Source organism: Plutella xylostella, chromosome 5 (genome assembly GCF_932276165.1).
Source record: "Plutella xylostella chromosome 5, ilPluXylo3.1, whole genome shotgun sequence".
In the NCBI taxonomy this organism is placed as follows: Eukaryota; Metazoa; Arthropoda; class Insecta; order Lepidoptera; family Plutellidae; genus Plutella; species Plutella xylostella.
Genome location: NC_063985.1, coordinates 4,191,001 through 4,214,256, shown reverse-complemented (window position 1 = coordinate 4,214,256; position 23,256 = coordinate 4,191,001). Strand labels below are relative to the sequence as shown.

The 23,256-nt window shown below is 39.0% G+C and overlaps 1 protein-coding gene across 1 annotated transcript; it reads left to right on the top strand.

The window, feature by feature from the left end:
* Window positions 1-18,973: 18,973 nt before the first annotated feature.
* LOC105396775 (gamma-glutamylcyclotransferase) lies at window positions 18,974-22,671 on the top strand. Its single transcript, XM_011568785.3, has 4 exons — window positions 18,974-19,344; window positions 19,697-19,830; window positions 21,284-21,449; window positions 22,242-22,671. The coding sequence occupies exons 1-4, from the start codon at window positions 19,174-19,176 to the stop codon at window positions 22,401-22,403; spliced, it is 633 nt and encodes a 210-aa protein (XP_011567087.3). The 5' UTR covers window positions 18,974-19,173; the 3' UTR covers window positions 22,404-22,671.
* The last annotated feature ends 585 nt before the right edge of the window (window positions 22,672-23,256 follow it).

Genomic DNA, 23,256 nt, shown 5'->3' with positions numbered 1-23,256 from the left:
AGCGACGCCTTCTGCAATATTTAAGTACATTTAACGACCCATCACAATATTACCAACTAAAAACTTTTGTTCACATTTCCTAAAAAAGTTGAGGCCATTTAGTATCGGAATTTTCTAAGTGGAACTTTTACTTAGCTAGTGAGTGTATAATGAGTAATTAAGAGTATGTATTTAAGCTTCAAATTATCTTGTAGGTGCTTACTGAAGCATGTATTGTAGTAGAAATAATTCCATACGCTGTGTTAGTAAACAATGTGGTCAAATGAGGTCGAGAGGTCTTGAGTTCGAATACGTCATTACACTTCTGTTACGCCATGGCAGGTCATCTTATCGTACATTTATTATTTTAATTTTATGTTAGAGGTATAACATACTATCAAATATCTTATTACTGACACGTGCAAATACACCGTCAGTTTTTTCGACCAATTGAAGTATTATTTATTATTACTTTTCCAAAAAATATTTAATTTATTATATAAAATATTCAGTTTTACGTTCTGTGGACATCACTACCAGCATTTGGCTTAGCGCAGTCAAGTGTGAGGTGCGCTGAGGTCGCGACATGTGTTTTCACGAGTTATGAGTGCGCCCGAATTACTGATTTACAGCTTTCGACCAACTATTTTATACTAGAGTTAGGTTTCATTGCTGGAAAATATTGAGGTCTAATTGTTTTAGCATGAAATTGAATTCACCTTTCCGTGAAACGCGAGCTAGTAAGATTGAGCTATAATACCATTTTACTACGCAAATGGTTATATTTCTGTGTTTAGCCATATAAGTTTAAGGACAGGGTTTACATACACCAAAGTTTTAAATCAAGAATTACTGTCAAATCTCAGTTTATGGCATAAATCGAGATTTCACTTTAAATCTAGATTTAATATTTTGGTGCAACTTGGCCTTAGCAAGTAACTTTTTTTTAAAATTATAGATAGATAAGAACTTCCTTGGAATTTTCACCACTAACAAAGACTGTACACTTATTCTAGTAGAGCATTACAGAAGTAGCGCATTACGTATTCTCCATGACTTGGCGTAACCGGATTACCGCTCCCGCCGGCGCCGGTCCGACTCTAACAGTTTTTTAATTCGACCATAACTCACGCGGATGAATAATTAAAATGGCGGAGGGAATCCTCGCGAACCCGGCAAGCGGTAAAAAACCCGGGAGTTGGCACGTGAGAGATCTCTATAGACTCTATAATATAGTCTGTAGGCCGTACGCAACGCACTCAGCTCAGCGGTCAGTGGGTACGCGCTTCAATCATCTTCTTATCTCTGTACAATTATTAATAGATCAAACTTTACCAAAACATTTATGGAAATGCTGCGCAGATTTAAATAAGGAAGAGATAATGAGGAAGAGTTTTGTGAACGGTCAAACGTTTACTGATAATATTACGATTAAATATATTTCTGCTGTAACCAGTTTACCCGTGCTACTTTTTATATGAAAACCCTCTTATCAAGGACACGTTTGATCCAATAATTCAGTAGGTAACAAATTGTTTTATTCCCCACTAACACATTTCCGGGATGAACATGACACATATAATACTTGTTCTGTGGTAATGCCCTGTCTCGAGTGATCGTATCATAAGAGCAAATTGGTCCTGACAGTGAGCGACGCCGATATTCGCTACAACGTTTTGTTGCTTTGTGATTGTAGCATTTAACCTTTTTAGCCCCGACTTTAAAAGAGGGGTGTCCTTTGTTTGGTTTCTGTTTGTAGCCCGTGTGTACTAAGTGGAGCGGGATATGATCAAAAGTTACACAGCTTTGTCAGTGATTAACGCGTTGTTGTAAACGCGTTTAAATCATTATCTTCAGTTGCTGTATCTACGTTTAAAACAATTGTAAAGCAATAATTCTGAGTGTCCAACAAGAGAATCAGAGTTGTAACACCGGAGCGGTGCTAAACGGAGCGTAAAGCGGAAAAAAGCCGCTCTCCGGAATCGAATAAAATGATTCCCCACGGGAGCCATTCGGACGCAATCCCGCCGCCCCGGCTAAATGTCTTATTAACTTATGTGCCCCCTCCCGCTCCCCGCTAACACGAGAACAATCATGTAAAGTGAAATGAAACGGTTATTTGTTATGTTTTGCCCCTTTGACGGAGCGCCGAGATACGCAATGTCGTTATTACGACACTGACGCAACCGCTTGTGGCGTCGTTTGACATTAACGTGATGAGATGATCGCTTTTTGCCTACGTCACGTAAACGCGGTTAGAGTATCGTTATCGGCCGCATATATCGGGTGTTGTATCAAACAATATGAATGATGAAGTATTTTTATATCAAAATATTTATTTAAGTAGGTATACAGTAGATTCGCATTTATCTGGTAAAGTTATTCAAAGAATAATAAAACCAAAGATACAAATTAAAAGACAGTCGTGAATCTCAATAAAATTACAAATTCATTTTTAACGAAGACATGAATCTCAGACGAGCGCCTTCGCGTCATAAAAACAATCGCGGCGCCGTGAAATTTAAGAATAAAAGAATACACCGACGCCTAATTGTTCCCCTGTTCATAAAACTGTGAATTTATTCGCGCCCGGCGAGGGTGGCTATATTTTATAGCGAACAAACCGCTGTAAAGATGTTCCGAACGGTTTAAAATAAGCAAGAGAACGGGGAGGAAAAATGCCCCCGTCGGTTGACCTTCTAATTCGATTAAATTAAACAACTCAGTGTTAATCAAATAAATGCAGGACGCCGCCGGAGGGGCGCGGGGCGCGTATTTATGTCGGCACTTCTCGAAAGTAATTCGGTGTCAAATATGGAAATAACTCATACGCTCCGGGGGCATCCATTTTGATAATACCGACGGCAAGCGGAGTGCTTCTGATTTACAGCTCCGTGCCGCCCGCCCCGCGCCCCGCACCCCGCACCCCGCCCCACTCCGCCCCGCCCGCACACTATGGTGCAGCTTCTTCAGCAAATTACATTTATGAAGCGTTTAATCTAAACTTTGAAACCTATGTTATTATGAAAACCATTTTGTAGTTATCTTGTTACATTCGTAAATCGTGACGCACAAAGCCTTCTTCGGGTCTGTGAGAGTGAGTTTGTTAATAACATAAAAATCCAAATAGCTAACATACAATTATATAAGTAATTGAAAATTAAAATCACAAAGGAGCAAGGTGGGAGACGCCAAATGAATGAATCCTTTACTTTAGCCTCAGGGCGCTTGTTAAGACGGTAGATTCCTTTAATTAATTAATTGATACTTCGCTCGCCGGCGGGCGGGCTATAAACAACGGATCTCACTTAATTTACGAGCAAATTATGCTTTACTTAAATATCAATTTAATTAAGTTCGTGTTCGAGCCGGGATCTCGGTGGATTTGCCGCTCGTTCGTCTCTGCCAATCGGAACGGATAAACGTCGACCAATCACGGCTTGTGAATAAGTGACGCTGGCTCTAACAAATCACTCCTGTGATTTAGTGAACATTTTGCGGGTTTTACAGTGCCTTTACCTTTTTTATTGAAGCGAGTTTTCAATTCAATTTAAATGATATCTGCTTGGATTACACAGTCTCGCAGAAATCCAACCCAGTTAGTTTTTCGCTACGAAGGTATCGTAGCCAGTGCTACGGGCTACGCGCTACGCCGTAGCAATATTGTCGTAGGCCTTACTAAAAACATGACAAGCAAATAATTATGACAAAAATACAATTTTTGCGAAGAAACTATGTAGGTGTAATACTTAAAAAAATATGGGAATGGATTGATACTCCATATTATTATTAAATAGAAGCTACTAGATTTTTTGCTGATAAAACGCAAGTATATATAGAACGTGCGGATCCACACAACTTGCCCTAGTGTGAATGTTTTTACTGTGGACAGCTTCGTGGACACTGTGGACAGTGATAAATGGCAGATGCAATAATTGCTAAAAAACTGAGAGAAGATATGGTTCCAATAATTAAGTCTAAGTATCTGGCCTGGCAGATAGGGAAATAGAAGAAACTGATGACCAAAATGTGTATTCCAAATTAGATTGAGTGTAGACCCGGCTAATATAGTGGGATGCCTTTCGGAGATCAATAACAACTTACATGTTCTGAATATTTAAAAAATAAGTATCCTGTCGGCGTCGCCAGGTTTAGTCCTATCTGGTGGCGGCACGCCGCTGGAGCCGTGTCGTGTGGCTCCGTACGTGTCCGTGCCGCGACTGGCGCAGGGCGCGCGGCCGCCGCCCCCGCCGCTGCCTCACCCCCCGCACGCCGCACCACATCCCCCGCACCCTCCACCGGCTGCCTTCGCGCCGTTTGACTCCGCACTGCTCTCCGCTGCTGCTCATCAGGTACCTAATTACGATATTATAGTAATTATAATATAGGTAATCATAATGACATAATTATTTTAGTGATCGTCTTAGAGTGTCTGTATCGGCGATAAATCAATGGCTATAATGGTTAATGTGTTTGCCACCAGCTAGTCAGATTTACGTCAGTCCTGAACTGCTCAGGATTTCAGAATGCCAATAGATATCTCTCCTTCAGTGCACCCCATACCTATTAGTAGGTAACTTTTAAGGATGCTAGATATAGCGATTTTATTGTGTTTGGTGCTGAATAAAGTGAAAATTTTGAAGATCAGAATACAAATTTCACTTATGTAATGACCATGCATTAAGTATAATTATTAGCTATTTCTATGTGTTAAATTATAACACGTAAAAAATTCACAGTGCGTATCCATTGAAAATATTTAGCAAACATTGGCCAGTACCTAATTATAACAAAGCAATAAATTATCTATTGATGTTATCTTTGCTGACCCTATTATTGTGAGAGATGTTATAGGCATACCTACTATTAACAGCACCTATTTTACACTCGAATGTTTTGATCGTTGTAATAAAATATTATGTTTATACTTATTTGCATGTAGGTATTCTTATTTAAAGTAGGTCATTATATAATATTGACATAATCGACGATGTGAGCCTTATACAAATATGTGCTACGAACTTCTCTGACGCCGAAATAGATACGGCTAAATTGGTACTATTTCAAGAAATTTCCGGTGCACGCTGTGTTAATAGAAAAGGTGAAGACAAGAAGAAAAAGAATATTAAAGATGTTATAGTACTCCTTAAAGCAACTGCTCCTGACGTTCAGCCCACGTTTGTGGCGAAGAACCTTGACCGACTTCCTCCTGTGACCTTCGACCATGTCGACGTAACGCGACTACTGAAAGACCTGACTTTACTTAAGTCGGAAATGCTTGACTTAAAAACTAACTCTGTCTCAAAATCTGAGTTCATAACGCTTCAAGACGAATTATCTCGGCTTAGATCGAGGTGGACACCAGACCAGACCAGGGTGGCAGTACAGAAGAAACCCTTCAGCAAAAAACAACCATCTCAATATAACAACTCAAACGGTTTAAATGCGCGGTCATCTATCTCGACGCAGAATAGCCCGGCGACTGCGTCACGCGCGTGTGTTAAGGGCGACATTCGCGCGTCGATGTTGACGAGCAGTGAACGAGATAGCGGACCGGTTTTCGAGCCGGCCGCGGCCCGTCCACCGTCGCCCGAGTCGGCGATGCCTACGGATGACGAATTTGTTGATGCCGAGATTTCGCACACGCCTACCTACCGTGATATTTTGCGTAGCGCGGAAGGGATTCTCGACCGTATGCCCAATGACAACAAGGGTGTAAATGACAACGGATTTACTACGGTGACGCATAAGAAGCGTAGTAAGAATAAAAATATGAGAGGCACCTTGCAATCGAGTAATAGACTGCAGGTCGTAGAGCCAGCCTGTGCTATCTATGTGTCTCGATTAATGAAACACATTACCGAAAAAGACATTCAGGAACACTTTGACGACATGAATGAAAAATGCCTAAGTGTTGAACTTTTAATGCCGCAGCGGGAAACTAGTTTTAATTCGTTTAAAGTTATGATCCCTGGTAGTAAAATTGGTACTATACTAAATAACAGCTTTTGGCCCGCTGGCTTGGTTTACAGGCGATACAGAGAGCGTACTTCGCGCCTTACACGACCCAATAGTATCAATAATGGATAAACACCTCACTAACCACTTATTAATGGCCTCTTTCAATTGTAAATCATTGAAAAGGTCCATTGTTCATGTGCGTGATATTTGTAAAACGGCTGACATCGTAGCGCTTCAGGAAACCTGGCTTTTACCGCATGATCTTAATTTCGTGAATGAAATCGATAATGACTTTGCCTGCTTATCTACGTCATCGGTGGACACCGGGGCTGGAGTGCTGCGAGGTCGGCCCTACGGGGGACTGGCGCTGTTGTGGCGGAAGTCATTGTTTACTAATGTAACCATTATAGACTGTAAATCTGATAGAATAGCGGCCATTAAAATAAGTTTATGTAATAGAGTGTTTCTGGTCTTTACTATTTATATGCCGTGCGACATAGCAGATAATCTAACGGATTTTACGAACTGTTTAGCGTGTATTGGTGCCGTTGTTGATGACAACAACGTTGAAGCTGCATTTGCCCTCGGCGACTTCAACGCGCACCCAAGCGCACCGTTTGGGCGTGAGCTGCTGAGCTATTGCTCGGAAAACAATTGGGTATGTGCGGATATAAATTACTTAGGAGTTGAGTCCGGTACATTTACTTTTATGTGTGAATCTAGTGGTTCCCGTAGGTGGCTTGACCATTGTTTGTCAACTGAAGCCGCTTGGGACTCAGTTACCAAAGTTTGGGTAGATAACGATGTTCGTTGGTCTGATCATTACCCTATTTTTATACAAGCTGACATTAAGATTTTTAATATTAAGAATGTACATATTTACAATAAGACTGATATCAATAACGTGCTGTGGAAGTGTAGAAATATAGATCAAATAAATAACTATGCCAAGTATTGTCATGATAAATTTATAGCGATAAAAACGTCTAGTCAATGTAATAACTGTGATAATAATGAAAATGAAAATAAATGTTGTGATTGTCATAAGGTTAGCATAAGTGATTTGTACAAGTCTATTGTTACAACGTTACAGGAGGCCGCTATTCATAGTTGTCACTCTCAGCGCGGTGCACGGGGTCGGGCTCGACAGGTCGCCGGCTGGAACCACCACGTCAGGGAATGTCACGCTAAGGCCAGATTATACCACAAGTGGTGGATGGATTGTGGTAGCCCCGCGAGCGGCTATATTTACAAACTAATGCTAGATAGTCGAAAAACATTTAAAAATAAACTTAAATGGGTGCAGAATAATGAGGATTCGATTAAAATGAATATTTTGGCAGTTAATAAGGTAAACAAAAATTTTGTAAAATTTTGGAAAAATGTAAAGAGCTTGAGCGGTAAGCAAGAGCTGCCTGTCAGTGTTAATAATGAAACATGCAAAAAATCCATAGCGGATATGTTTGCTCGTCACTTTAGGGTGGAGCCATTAGAAGTTAGGGGTGTGCCCGGGGCTGCGGCCGGTGTGGACGGCGGCGGCGGAGGCGGTGGCGGCGCGGAGCAGCTGGAGTTCAGCGCGGGGGACGTGGCCCGCGCCGTGCGCGCCATGACGCGCGGCAAGTCGCCCGGCCACGACGGCCTCAGTCTTGAGCACATCCTGTATGCTGGGGATGGGGTGTTCAGACTTCTGAGCATCCTATACAATCAGTGCATCCGTTTTTGTTTCATGCCGAGCGACATGATGAAGACGGTGGTGGTACCGATTGTCAAGAACAAAACTGGTGACCTCTCGAGCCCGAACAACTATAGGCCTATTTCGCTAGGTACGGTTATAGGAAAAATCTTCGAGAGGCTCCTGCAGCCCGAACTGGTGAACAATATAAAGATTGATGACGCGCAGTTTGGGTTTCGTGCCGGTCTCTCGACGGATTCAGCAATAGTCGCGCTCAAACATACTGTAAAATACTACCTCAATCGTGACACTTCTGTCTATGCATGTTTCTTAGATCTTAGCCGCGCCTTCGATCTAGTAAACTATAAGACTCTTTGGCAGAAGCTTACTGATTCCAACGTACCGACTATTGTTGTGAACCTGTTGAGATATTGGTACGAGAACCAGACTAACAATGTGAAATGGGGCGACGCACTATCTAATGATTTTAGATTAGACTGTGGCGTACGACAGGGGGGGCTCACCTCTCCGGACCTCTTCAACCTGTATGTTAACGATCTAATCGTGGAGCTGAGAAGCACCAGGATCGGTTGCCATGTTGATAACGTGTGTGTTAACAACTTGAGCTACGCGGACGATATGGTGCTTCTCAGCCCCTCGATTAACGGATTAAGGAAGCTGCTTTCAGTCTGTGAAGCCTTTGCTGAAAGACACGGCTTAAAGTATAATGTGGCGAAAACCGAAATGCTCGTATTTCGTGCAGGTGGGGGTCCGGAGACGGTGCCGCCGGTTTACTTGCTGGGTTCACCAGTTCGGGTAGTGAGGAGCTTCAAGTACTTGGGTCACCTCCTGAACGAGCAGCTGAACGACGAGCAGGACATGGAGCGGGAGCGGCGCGCGCTGGCCGTGCGCTGCAACATGCTCGCCAGGCGATTCGCGCGCTGCTCCCGTGAAGTCAAAATAACATTGTTTAAAGCGTACTGCCAAACTTTTTATACCTGTCAACTCTGGGTTAACTTCACCAAACGCTTTTACAATGTCTTAAGAGTGCAATACAATGACGCCTTCCGTATTATAATGAAGTTACCCAGGTACTGCAGCGCGAGTGGCATGTTCGCTGACGCCAGGGTCCCGGACTTCTATGCTGTCCTTCGGTTTCGTTCAGCTGCTTTTTGGGAGAGGATTAGGAACTCTAACAACCGGATCCTAGAAACGATTAGTTCCAACCTTGATAACGGATTTGTTAGACACTGGTTGGCCGTGCACCGTGCTGAGAATGGCAAATTTTAACTGATCTTAGCTTTATAGATTAGTTATTATAGGCAACATAAATTATGTATAATTTAATTTAATTTTACTATTGTATTTGTATTTTAATGGGTCTTACCTGTAAATAAAGAACTTTATTATTATTATTATTATTATTATTATTATTATTATGTTGTGTCGTTACCGTCTCGGGACCATGGGGTCCCGGGCATTTGGAAGGCGTGCATGGGGCCGAAGCCAACATGTAGAGGCCCGTTTGACAACATTAATCTATATGAAATGTGACACCAACCGACGATTTTCCCTGTGCAGACTATAGAAGTAAACCCAAGGAAAATCCCCGGTTAGTGCAGAACTATTGTAGGATATGGAGAAAACTAATACAGGGTTATGGAAGGAGGTGCTAAATGGACTGGGTAACTGGGACTATGGAAGGACTATGGCCCCTGCCTGACCTATATGTTTCACACACGGATAAAAAGGCAGGGGGTGACTCGCACACACATTAAATGGGCCCCCCAAAACAGTCGCTAGCACATTACAGTGACGTAGCAACAAGGGGGCAACATGGCATGAGGTGCTGAGGGTGGAGAGGTATACCAAGGCTCTCAGAGCAATCGCGGATGCCGGTCAAGACCCCTACAAGCACTTACTGGATATACATCCTTCCTCCGAGCATTTCTGCTCTAGCGGTACACCACTCAAGCCAGCCAATGAAGGCAAGCAAGAGGTGGGAGATCCTGTTCCTCGTCAGTGTTCACTCTGGACAACCAATAAAGGCAAGCCAGAGATGAGGAACAGGGGTTCTCCCCGGCATCGGGTGGGTGGGGTCGCTAATGCCCAACAGCTCGCCACAAGCTGCCCTGCCGCTCACTTATTATTATTATTATTATAATTTAGTACAACTTATGAACGTTGATGAGGTTATAAAAATCTGAGTTTTGGTAGGTAGAACGTGCTGATTCTCCAGTAATATTTTTTCTATTCTATATGGACGTAAATTGTAATCACTCTGTTTCTTTCACTAATCACAGCCACAGATAGGTACACAAATAAAACCAACGAGACTTAGATGGAAACATTCAACCTAATCTTCTAACGAGAGTCACGATCCACAATATTGTGAAATCGTAATAACATTAGCTTAACTTTCTTTTTAATTGATTACAACACTCATCTCTGTGTGCCAGTACGCGAGCGCGGCGGCGGCAGCGGCGGCGGCTGCAGCGCTGTGTCCGCCGGCCTACGCCGGGCTGGCTGCTCTCGCTGCACGCTGCCGCTCCTCCTCTATAGCAGACCTGCGTCTGAAGGCGCGGAGACATGCTGCAGCGCTGGCGGCGGCGCAGCGGCCCTCGCCCCCGCCCGCCGCCGCCTCGCCACCCCCGCCTGCGCCAGAACCAACATCAGCTGATGCGTAGCTCTAGAGCTGTAGTTGAATATTCAATTGTTATGAAATGTACCTAATTTGTTTTTTTTGGGATGAAAGTGTTTTGGAAGACTCTATATGAAAGTTACATAATACGACTTGGACAATGTACGGTAGTAGGTCCGGTGGCAGCGAGCTCGCCATGTATAGTGAAGAAACCATTGAATAAGCTCGTCAACGAAAATCAATGTCAAAACTTAAAACATGATTATTTTTTGTTCGTAGGTATTCTTTGATATATTCTGACTGTCTGTCATATTTAAGATTACTCAGCGATGAGTCTATCGAACAGTTTTCAATATGATTAGTTTCAGGCGAAAATCATTGTAAATATTTTTCAACGTATAGAATTTGAATGTAATTGCCTGAAATGAATGTAAAGATAAAACTGATGGAAGAATCAATTAGGATGTTACAGAACTAATTATTTAAATAGAACTATATAGTAATGCTATGTATGTATGTAAGTATATAGTACCATGTTTATTGTGCATAAATAAATAAAACATAGGTAAGTATACCTATTTATAGAAAAGGTGTAGTGTAGGTATTCGCTTTTTGTAAAAACTTTTGTTTTATTTAAACTTATATTATGTGTTTTAAATGAAAAATTATGACTTAACGTATGTTATTATCAAGTTATCAAGCCATTGAAAAGCGAATAAATTCTGACCAAGATAATGAAAACTTAGATTGGAAACTGTGATAAGGGTTCTAACATATTAATATGTTGGAACGTGGGAAAGTAGGTAAGGTTCTTATTTTTGGTATAATTATATGTTTTGGTAAATTTAGTATTTAGATTACAGCTGAAACTGTTTAAACTATCTATCCTACTTACTAGTTACTTATAAAAATACTTTTGGTATACATAAATATAATACATATTTTATAATGTACATGTAGTAGAATAGAATAGTATGATGGTAACTAGAACTTCATAGAATAAACTATGTACTTAAACATATTTCTGTATCTTCTGTAAATATCTAGTTGCTAAAGCTATAAGTACTTACCTATTAAATTTAAAATACGATGGTACATACTATTTGTTTAAAACATAAGTACGCGTTACTTGGCTACAGTGCGTGAAAATTAAAAATACTTTTTTGGCCTGTTGGCTAAGATTGTTTTCCATTCCTTAAACCTCAACAATATGTAGGTTCAACTGCCTGGTCCGATACCTAGTAATTAAGTATTCTTGAAAAAAAGTTGTTCATCTATTCAGTGAGGAGAGGAATATTTCCTTAGTAAAGCTGTTAAGTAACTCATTATCTCTCTCATTTCAACTGTAACACAAAACAATTAGCACTGGGAATGAATACTTGTAAGTATTTGCTGACTAAACATGTAACATTATGTACTGAATCTTCGGTTTCTGTGAAATAAAGCATCGAATTACTTACCTAGATGAGAATATATCTTTACTTCATACATCACCTACCTTACACCTATATTTTAAATTAATTTAATCCGATGTCGACTCGCTTTAGGGAAAGCCTAGATTTAAATTTTAACTGTCTGTAGGTATGTAATATTTCCGTATGTCAAATGCATGATCATGTCATGAAAATCATGATGCTCTGTTGTTATTATTGGTCGCAACACGAGCTAACCTCTGTATCGTTATTAGTGTATTTTTAAACTTACAGGAACTTATCTGGGGTTATGTGGTCACAAGCACCCAACTCTATTTTTTATGTTTAAATAAAATAAATTATAAGTACGACCGATGCGGTTACCTAATATGTAATTATAATACACCACATACTTATACCTAAATCGGGTGCTATTGACGCACGTTTATTTTGATACTGATGTCGGTATGACATGGCATCTTGCGAACGTACGTACATTGCTTTTGCATATCTAATAGTCAAACACATTATTTAAGTACTTACCAGTTAAATGCGGTGAATAAGCAACAGCAGTTATCTCCTCAGTTTAAATTAATTATAACAGTTAATAGTGATCGCAAAGTGTTAGCATTGTTACTAAAACAAAATCTAACACTATCTGTTTGGTGTAAATCCACAATAAACATTGCAACATTGGTTTTAAACGTGTATTTTTGTGATTTAACATTTTAATAACCAGTGTCCAACCGAAAAATAAAGTCAACAGTGAGTGTTCTACAAAAACGCGTAAGCGACGCGATCTGCATGGCGCTTACGACCTTTTCGTCACAGCCGCAACTATAACAAGTGAGTGTGTTTGTGCGGTACGCATTAAAACAAGTAAGCGTTTATCAGATATAATAAACATACCTACGAGTCTACGAGTGTTCTGCAACGAGTTGACCATATTTTCGGCCTGCAATGGCGTGCTTGGCGTGTCTACAACCGATACCTAATTTAAATGAAGCTCTAAAATGCACCAAATGCAGCGCAACTTACCATTTCCTATGTCTTAATATTACTTCTGCTTACTTTGAAGCGAACAATCAAGTACTGAAGAAGTCTTGGCAGTGTGATGCATGCACCAACGTTACTGTGAGAAATGAGCGGCGTAGAGGAGGTGATAAGGATAACACTCCCGTAACCTCCCGCCCTCAAGCCCGTACCGTGGACAAGACCGGCTCCACTGCCACCGGCACCGCCGCCGCGACCGATAGAAAGCCAGGCGGCATAAAACCCTCTTCTTCTCAAGGTCACATATGCCTTTCTAAGGATGACATTCAGAAAATAATTCAAACTGAATTGCGCAATGCTCTATCGGGCGATATTGTCAGCCTTATTAAAGAGTGCCTCACGTCTGAGTTTAAAACTTTAAAATCTGAATTTTCTTCATTGAAAAGCGAAGTCACAGCCATTAGAGAGTCTATGGAATTCATTGATCAGAAGTATGATGAAATTAAACAAGAATTAAATGATAAGCTTGCCAGTGTATCTGTATTACAAAAAGAGATAGACAGTCTGCGCGAGGATAACAAGGATCTAAAATCACGGCTGGCTCAGATTGAACAGCACTCCCGGTCTGCCAATCTTGAACTCCAGTGCGTCCCTGAATATAAATCGGAAAATGTGCCCAATTTAGTGAGCCAACTAGCTAAGGTCGTTTCGTACGATTTGAAAGAGGGTGAAATTCGCACATGCACAAGAACAGCCAAAATAAACTCCAGCAGCCCTCGTCCGCGAGCAATTATCATCCAAATGAATAATAATCTCACAAGAGATAACTTCCTTGCAGCAATAATCAAGTTTAATAAAAATAATGCCAAGGACAAGCTAAACTCTAGTCATCTAGGCATTGGCGGTGACAGGGTTCCGGTATATGCTTCTGAACACCTTTCACCAACTAACAAAGAGCTACACAAGTTGGCCAGATTGGCAGCTAAGGAGAAGCAGTATAAGTACATCTGGGTGAGAGGTGGCAGAATACTGGTGCGGAAGAATGATACTTCACCGATCATTGTTATCAAGGATCAAGATTGTATTAAAAAACTATTGTAATTTTACTATGTTCATTCTAGATTTTTTGCACGATCTTTCACGACTAATCATTTATTCCCATTCAAATCTTTAAATGTATACTATCAGAATTCAAGAGGGCTTAATACAAAGACTAATGAATTTTATCAAAGAGTGTTAAGTAACAATTTCGATATTATTATTATTACAGAAACTTGGCTTCAAAATAATGTTTTTGACTCGGAGATATTCGACGATAGATATACTGTATTTAGAAAAGCCAGAAACCTAAGCTTGCCTAACTCAAAAAATACTGGAGGGGGAGTTATGATTGCTGTAAAGAAAAATATTCAATCATTCAGAATTTCAGACATAGAAGGTAACTTTGAGGATTTATGGATCATTATTAAATTAAAAAATAATAATAATCGTTTTATAACTCTGTGTTTATGCGCTATCTATCTCCCCTCGCCAGTCAAACAATTAGACCTTGAACAGTTTCTAGAAGGTGCTTCCTCAAGTTGTTCTCAAGTTGATTATGATGAGCTTCTCATTGTCGGTGACTATAACTTATCTTATTTAGACTGGTCCGCTCGAGTTGATAGTCCGGCTCTTATCCCTATCGATGACTCAAGTACTGCTTATGAAAGCATTTCAGAGTTCTTAGCTTTGCACGATTTGAAGCAGTATAATGGTATAAGAAATGGAGATGACCGCCTGCTGGATCTGGTCTTATGTACATTACCAGCAGTGCAGGTGCAAATTAGCCAGGATCCTCTCTCTAAGATTGATAATTATCACCCGCCTTTGGAATTATCTATTGAACTTTCGTCAGATGATAACTTACTTAGTCCTAATAGTAAACCCCGGCTTAACTATTATAAAGCTAACTATCCTGCAATACAAACCGAGCTGCAGATGATTGATTGGGCATCTGAACTAAATAAATATGATGACGTTAACAGCATGATCGATTTGTTTTATTTAAAATTAAGGGCTATAGTTCAGCGGCATGTACCTAATACTACATCAAAAAATTCAAAATATCCCGTATGGTTTACTAAGGATCTTATTGGTCTACTGAAAGAAAAGCTTAAATTACGAAAACGACTTAAAAAATACAATAATGGCATGGACAGTATATCTTTTAACATAATTAGAAAAAGATGCGACTCCGTAATGAAATCTTGCTACAAAGAGTATTGTGAACGTGTCGAGAACAATATATCTCGAAACTCAAAATACTTCTGGACTCTTATGAAACAAAAACGCAAAAACAAATGCACTATTCCTTCACAAGTGTGGCTTGGTAATGAATCTGCTTCTGATGGTGATGGAATCTGTAATCTATTTGCGAAATCTTTCTCATCCGTCTACACTAATCTTGACAACGTAGGACAATTGCCGGTTCCTGAACAAACAGTCAGTCATTCTCACGCTCTAACTCTTATTCATATCTCTGAGCAACAAGTAATTAACCACCTTAAAAGATTAAATCCCGAGAAAGGCGCAGGTCCTGATGAGATTCCTCCTGGATTTGCGGTGAGATGTGCAGCTCAACTGTCTCTTCCATTGAAAATTATATTTAATAAGTCTCTTATAAGTGGGGTGTTTCCATCATACTGGAAAATAGGTAAAATAGTACCAGTCTTTAAAGAAGGTTTAAAAACTGACGTCTCAAAATATAGGCCTATAGTAATCCTTTCGGTTTTTCCCAAACTATTTGAAAAAATTGTGTATTACCAATTATATAACCTGGTTAAAGGTCAGCTAACAGACAAGCAACATGGGTTCCTTCAGAGAAGGTCGTGCAGCACTAATCTGGTAACTTTTTGTGAAAATATTAATGCAAATGTTGACAATCGCACTCAGGTAGATGCTGTATACACAGATTTTTCTAAGGCTTTTGATACTGTGCAACATAGTATCCTCCTTCATAAAATGTGTACAGTGTTTGGCGTGGATGGACCCATGTTGAAATGGTTTGAGACATATTTAAGGGATCGAACTTGCTTCGTTGTAGTTAATGGATATAAGTCATCAAATTTTAAGCAGTTTTCGGGAGTACCACAGGGTTCACACCTTGGCCCACTGCTGTTCGTAATTTTTATTAATGATATTCAAAATTGCTTTAAACACACCGACGCCTATCTGTTTGCAGATGACCTTAAAACTATAAGACCTATTAAATCAATTCATGATAGCAAGTTGATACAAGAAGACTTGGTGCGGCTTCAGGACTGGTGTCGACTTAATAAAATGCTTTTAAACAGCAGCAAGTGTTACTGCTTATCTTTTTCACGGAATCAGAATATTTTACCAACATCTTACCACATCAATAATGTGAAACTTGAAAAGGTATCTAGCATTAGGGACCTTGGAGTGATTTTTGACAGTAAGTTGACATTCAGGCCTCAATACGATAACATACTTATAAAATCTTCTAGAATGATGGGATTTATTATAAGGAACAGCAAGAACTTTAAGCCGAAAACTAAACTCATCCTGTATAACAGCTTGGTAAGGTCAACCCTTGAGTATTGCTGTCAGGTATGGTCTCCCTTTTATGATGTACATAAAAATAGGATTGAACGCATACAGAAAAGATTTTTAAATCATTTGACTTTCTGTTCTTATAAAAAACGCACTCTGAGGTCTTACTCCAGTAGACTGAATTATTTTAAAATACTTTCTCTTAACAATAGAAGAAAATTACTAGACATGTCTTTCTTTTTTAAGCTATTAAATAATCAGCTTGATTGTCCACCTTTGTTAAGTAGGATAAATTTAAACATTCCTTTTAAAATGGCAAGAGCTCATGTCTACAAACTGTTCAAGGAGAAACCACATAAGACCAATCTCGGTATGAACAGCCCTATAACCAGGATGATAAAAATGTATAACTCGTTTCCAAAAAACTGTAATTTTGATATTTTTAGTGAACATTTGCATGCGTTTAAACGAAAACTAATCACCTATTTCACACATTTGGATAAACATATTTAATAATTATTAAACTGTAAACTAACCAACCTTAACTAATTTGTTGTACCTACTTAACTAATCTTTGTTTTCATATTTTATATTATTTCATGTTGCTATCTTTGTAAGCTGTGGTTACCTATAAGTGGATGGTCACCTGACCTGAAACATCTATTGTTAAATTAATTAAGCTGTTTTTTAATGTAATGTGTACCATCTGTTGGTGATCCATAAATAAATAAATAAATAAATAAATAAATAAATAAATAAATAGTAAGAGTGTATAGGATAAGGTAAGGTAGGTACCTACACGAGGTTGAATTTTCAGAAATTGATATTTACGCATTAATATTATGTTAAGCGAGGTTTAATTCGACATAGTTCCATTAATATCAATACTGCACCGCAATGAATGATACGCAAGCGGCAAGCGGCTACAAATAGGTCCGTGTCATACTGTGCGTCCCTACATAAATCAGGGGTGTGGATTGGTAGTCGCGGGTCCCGTAGCCATTGTTTCTACATTTGTGGATGTGATTGATGAGAACCCCGCCGCTAGTTCTATTGCTTTGTTAATATTAAACACGGGTGAACACTGATTCAGAGAGTGTCTGGCCACGAGGGTTCAGATAGTTATTTAATAGCCAGTGAAGTGAATACAACTAAAAAATTAAACAACTGTGATGTTGAATAAAAGCAATTTAAGTTGGTATGTACCGTGTAGGTGCACTTACATTTACAAACTTATCTTTTGGATTGTTAAAATTTAAAACTGTATTTTTTATTGTATGAATATTACAATACGTAGAATAAATTAACTTGATTGGCAACACACAGATATATTTTTGCGTTAAATTTAAGTACCGTGTAGTAGTCAAATAGAGTCGATAAGTAAGTATCTCTACTCTGTCCATACTCTACCGAGACTCTACCCAAGAAAGCCGACCCCATTTTGTAGACATTCTTCCGCAAACACGATTCAAAAATGGAACGAGTTCCATAGACAAGCAATGTCGGGTTCACTCGCCCGCTGGTAGCGTTTTGTTTGCGCAAATTGTTAAAAAGCCCGCCTTCGCTCCGGGGGCGCCCAATTAGGGCGGCAGCGTCGCTGATTGGCGGTAATCGTATTAGTATCGGCTACAAACACCCCTGCATGTCTGTCTACAAACCTCCTACAAACACATACACTACTGGGTACGGTGGCAGTTGCATGCTTCATACTGCGATTTCCTTGCTGCATGTCTGTGCATAGATTATGGTAGAATAAGAACTTAAGAAGACATCCTACTCGAGTAGTGTTCCTTGTCCATATTTATAGTTTATTTATCATCACGTTGTATTTGTGACCCATACATAACTACCATTGAAAAAATATATATAAGTATACATAATATACGTACAGGTAAATTATAATTATATTAATTATCCACTACATCCACATCTATGTGGGCCACGTGCATGAGAAAAACATTGGATCTGAAAATGATCTCAAAGCTTGAAATTTTTTTTGGTCAAAGACATAATAAAATTAATAGAGTAATTTTCTGCGTAATATGCTTATCTGCGTGACAGAACAAATGTCAAATAAGAATGAAAATATACTTTGCCACGGGCTCAAAATGGTTTTATCAAGTTTATATCAAGTATTTCTGGTTGAAGTCAGTTAAATTTGACCTATCATTTTGGTCTGCAAATAGCCGTGCGTTGATTATGATTTTGTGTCATCTTGTGTGATTCTGAAATCCGTCTGGGTTCCAAAACGAAATCGTTTCGAATTTGCACGAAGTGGTGAACTTTACTTAAGTAGTGCATGAGAATATTAGCGGGAAAGAATTGACTGAATGAAAACCCTTTGTACCTGTTACTTAGTCACTTTTGTTTTTAAAAGAGATATACAAGTTTACTAACTTTATAGTTCGTCATTGTCGTCATAATAATCCATTATACAGGTGGTTAGATAAGACGGGCCCTGTAGGAAGAAGATCTTCAATCTTTAGCTTATTAAAAAAACTGAAAATGTTCCTAGTTTATAAAAATAAATGTAATTCAGTGCTCAGTTCAAAATTTTATTGTACCTAGGTATCTATTGTTACGAGTAGTAGTTTCGAGACATATGCTTTCTGAAGCAGTTTATTGTATAGGTTTGCCGAATGTAAGTACGGAATAGAGTTCCATTACTATCGCAAATCGATTCAAGGTCGATAGTAATCATTATAAATTGATCCTAGGTATACAATAATGATGTTATGTTTTATTCAGCGTGTTATGAAAATACACGATAACGTACCAACAGTATACTTACCTACTTAGCTCTGTTATTAAATAAGAAGGATGGCTCTACAATGTTTAAAGAGCATCTAGGCACAGCTGAAGTAGGACATCGTTAATGTTTTGTTTTGGAATATACCCATATTGTTATTTTTTTAAATATATTTTGTACTTAAATATACATAGGGCTTTAGAGTGTTACAATAATGAATAAATTAGTTCATTTATTTATTTTGTTCGTGTTAAGTGTGGTAGTTAAATCAAAGGTGATAAACAATGATCGATTTTATTATTTTGCTTACGGAAGCAACTTATTAGCGCGAAGACTGCACATTCAAAACCCAAGTGCTTTTTTCATCAGCCCTGCTAAGTTAAAGGTAAGTTAGTTTAATGTATACTTAGTTTCCATAATATTTAAAAGTACCTAATATTAACCTAGCTAGGATATTTAGGACTTTAAGTTCACATACGATGCTTTGTGGCATTCATATGAACCCGAAATCTTTACTAACCTACCTACCTACTTAGATAACAATTTACAAGAGCAACTCTTTCAGTGTTTTTGACCTAAATAAATTTGCTTTCATGATAACATCTAAACTTTACTTAATAAGTACCTACTTACCTAATGTAGACCTATATTGAATAAAAAAATTACATCCAGCTTACTAGTAGGTAATATTTCAGTAAATTCTATGATAAATTCTAACACGCTGATGAATTCCTCAGGATCACAGGCTGGACTTCAACATGTACACGAAGACGTGGCGCGGCGCCGCGGCCACCATCGTGCCGGACCACGGCAGCGTCGTGTGGGGCGCGTTGTGGACCATAGAGTCCTCCTTCCTCAAGCATCTCGACGAGTAAGTTTAAATACTCCTTGGTGGCACCAGCCAGATTCATTGAGTTTAATGCGGCCTAGTTTGTGGTGACTATTCGGTCACTGCTAGACATAAGGGTTATCCCAAGGACAGCATGCATTCATCCATTAATGGCCCTCCATAGCAGGCTAGAGAGTGTCCCGTCTACGTTTGCCCTTTAGATAGATAGATAGATAGATAAATCGTTTATTTGTTCCACTTAAACATAACACATATAAGTAGTTACAACAAATTAGATAAGTACAGTTATGTACACAAATTATGGAAATGTGTGTGTTGAAGCAGACCAAAAAGGAAGCAACTCAGCGCATATGTTTGCCCCTAGGGACAAACCACTGATTTTCAGTTACCTCCCGTAGTTTAATTTTCGAGAGCGTCATAAACTGCCTGCCCTGTAAAAATACTTACAAAAAATTAGTATTATTTAGTGGTAAAATTAGTGTTATTTAATGTAAGTGTAAACCCGTCAAAAAGAGAAGAAAGCAATTTAGAAACAGACCATTTTTGTAGTAAATAAAAATATGTATAATTTATTTTTTTGTTGGAACGTGACTCTTTAACAGACGAAGAAAAGACAGGTACGCACTAAGTGAGTAAAGGAGTACCATACCTATCTCCGCACCATACGTAGCTAGACAACGAACACAGACTGTGTTAGGAACAAGAGAGATAAGTTTTTTATGTAGTTTCGTATTTACTACAATGAAGGATAATGTATTAACTTAAGACAATATTCAAAGCTTTTGTTTAGTAAGAAGAAACGTTTTCATTTTATTTTTAAAATTAGTTTTATTTTTGAGAAGCCTAAAAGGTGGTGGAATATTATTCCAGTATTATGTTGCATGGTAGCGGAAACTTCCTTCAAAGGCGGCACTAACATGTTTCGGAACTGACAAGATTGGACGCGTCGATCTAGTACCATACCTATTATGAAAAGGAGAGAAAATAAACTTTGAGTACAAATATTCTGGTTTTTTATATTTTAATACATCAAAAACTAAGCTGCAAATATGTAGATGCCTACGGGCTTCCATGTTAAGCATGGACGCTTTATTAAGAAAGGGAGTGATATGACTACGTGGTGGAACATGGAAGCAGAAACGGCAACAAGCATTCTGCACCCGTTGGATTAAACGTCGAGTTCTACCCAGAAGGCAAGGGCCATAAACAGTGTCTCCGTAATTAAGTCTGGATAGAATCAATGCTTCACACAGTGTAATTCGCACCTTTTTGTGATAATAAGGAGCGAATTTTATATAATACTTTAAGACCCTTTCGTGGTCTCCACTCGAGAACTCGTACCCAAGCATTAGATATTATATAGACTCATGTTCTTCGGTAGATATTGTGACCGGGACACTGCCATTTGAACTAAGAAATTCAGAGAGTCATCATAATCGACACTTAAATTGTAATAAATATTTGTCCTTCACAGTCAAGAAGGGGTCGATTCTGGATGGTATTTCCCCAAGTTCGTGAACGTGACGGTGCCGGGCGGCGCGGTGGTGGAGGCGCGCACCTACCAGGAGACCGTCAACCCGCCCAAGGTGGACCCTGAGAATATACCCCTCGAGCGACGACCCTCCAACACTTACATGCAGGTAAGGCATAGTCCAACTACATGGTGGACATGCGTAATATTATGAGTATGATATAAATTAGGCTCAATTAAGTAATTGTGAAAGTGATGCAAATTTTACAAAGGCGAACTTAAAGCTGATATAATCAAAGTTCACTGTTCGTGGCAATAATGCCTCAACATCATCACAATACAAGATTTTCAGTTGGTAGGAAAAGGTATAGTATAAACTAGAAGTCGCTTATAATGAACTAGCTGTTCCCGCGCGCTTCGCTTCGCATTAAAAAGTTTTCCCGTGGGAATTTTGGGATAAAAAGTAGCCTATGTTCTTTCCCAGGGTCTAGACTATATGTATACCAAATTTCATTCAAATCCGTTCAGTAGTTTTGGCGTGAAAGAGTAACAGACAGACAGACAGACAGACACAGTTACTTTCTCATTTATAATATTAGTTAGGATGTTTTTCAGAGTTGGCAAGGTTATATTTGTTATGGAAGTACAATAACAAATGCAGCAATTGTGTTCCAAACAGCTGTGTAAACAACAGTTCGACAACTCTATAGACTAGTGTATAGGTACAAACTCTACAGTTTTCTTGCGTTCACACAAAGGAGGATATAAAACGAGTAACTAGTGATATCAAATTTTGATATGATTAGGCATATTAGCGTACACTAAAGTAACCTAGGGAAACTACCTACTACACAGCAGCATTAGGACCTATAATTAAAGTTTTGTTCAAAATAAAGACCTAAATCATCAATTCTGACCTTCATAAGACCCTTTCCCTAAAAGATCCATTCTCTTGTTGCAGGTGATAATAGACGGTGCGATCCAGTGTGGGCTGCCGCCGCACTACATCCAGTACCTTTATACCTTCCCCACCAACGGCAGGGTGGCAGCCCGGAAGATGCTGGAACAACTCGGCTACCTGCATTATGCGGAAAACGCGGAAAACAACTACACCCATTTATAATAGTTAATGGAAGAATAGGTTTCTGTGATATTATGTAAATAGTTAGTATGTTTTTAGGATAATTTATTTATATTTCTTGTTAACTGTATTATTTAATTTCTTATTTATAGTTAGTAAGTAATTTGCTAAAAATATATTGTTAGTTATGTGGTGAATTTAGGCGTTTATAAAGGTTACCATGTAACGCTGCCATTAATAGCTAAACGAATTAGCCACTGCGGTACCTAATAGTAGGTAGGTAAGTACTTAATAAATCCTACATTCTTATCATATCGTTTGTTTTACTCTATTTCTCTGCGGAACAATAAGTAGGTGTATCTGTGTAGATAATATATATAATCAGTCCCATACCCAAATTACAGGCTCTGCCTGCTCTGATGGCCTAATGGTGTGTGAGATGTCACCTATAATTATTATTATTTCGATCCCAGAAACCTACTACTGAAAAGTGGAAGTGGCTTGTGATGCTGATGAGAGACATGGATTTTCTAGATAAATTGCAAAAAGTATCTTTCTTTAGGGATAAAAGTACCTACCTTAGATATCCTGTATGTGTGTTTCCTCCAGTATGACCACTCGACATCTCTTTCTTCTTTGTATCAGTGTAGGTACCAATGAACATACCTACTATGGTCTATTATATTATACACAATGGAACATACTATTTCTCTTAAATCCGTATATCCAGACTAACTTGTTGGAAAGGGAATAGGGCTTACTATTAAGCATAGAACTGTTTGAATCCTGCCCAAAATGTAATCCCGCGTGGCGTGTTAAAAACCGTGTTCACGACAAGTTATGTAGCGCGCACCGGATGTTGTAAGTATTTAAATCGAGGTAGCAAACTTTATTT

Coding starts and splice junctions, on each gene's coding strand:
- LOC105396775 (XM_011568785.3), top strand. CDS start 19,174: ATGAATAAATTAGTTCATTTATTTATTTTGTTCGTGTTAAGTGTGGTA. Junction 19,345..19,696: donor TCAGCCCTGCTAAGTTAAAG/GTAAGTTAGTTT, acceptor TGAATTCCTCAG/GATCACAGGCTGGACTTCAA. Junction 21,450..22,241: donor CCTCCAACACTTACATGCAG/GTAAGGCATAGT, acceptor CTCTTGTTGCAG/GTGATAATAGACGGTGCGAT.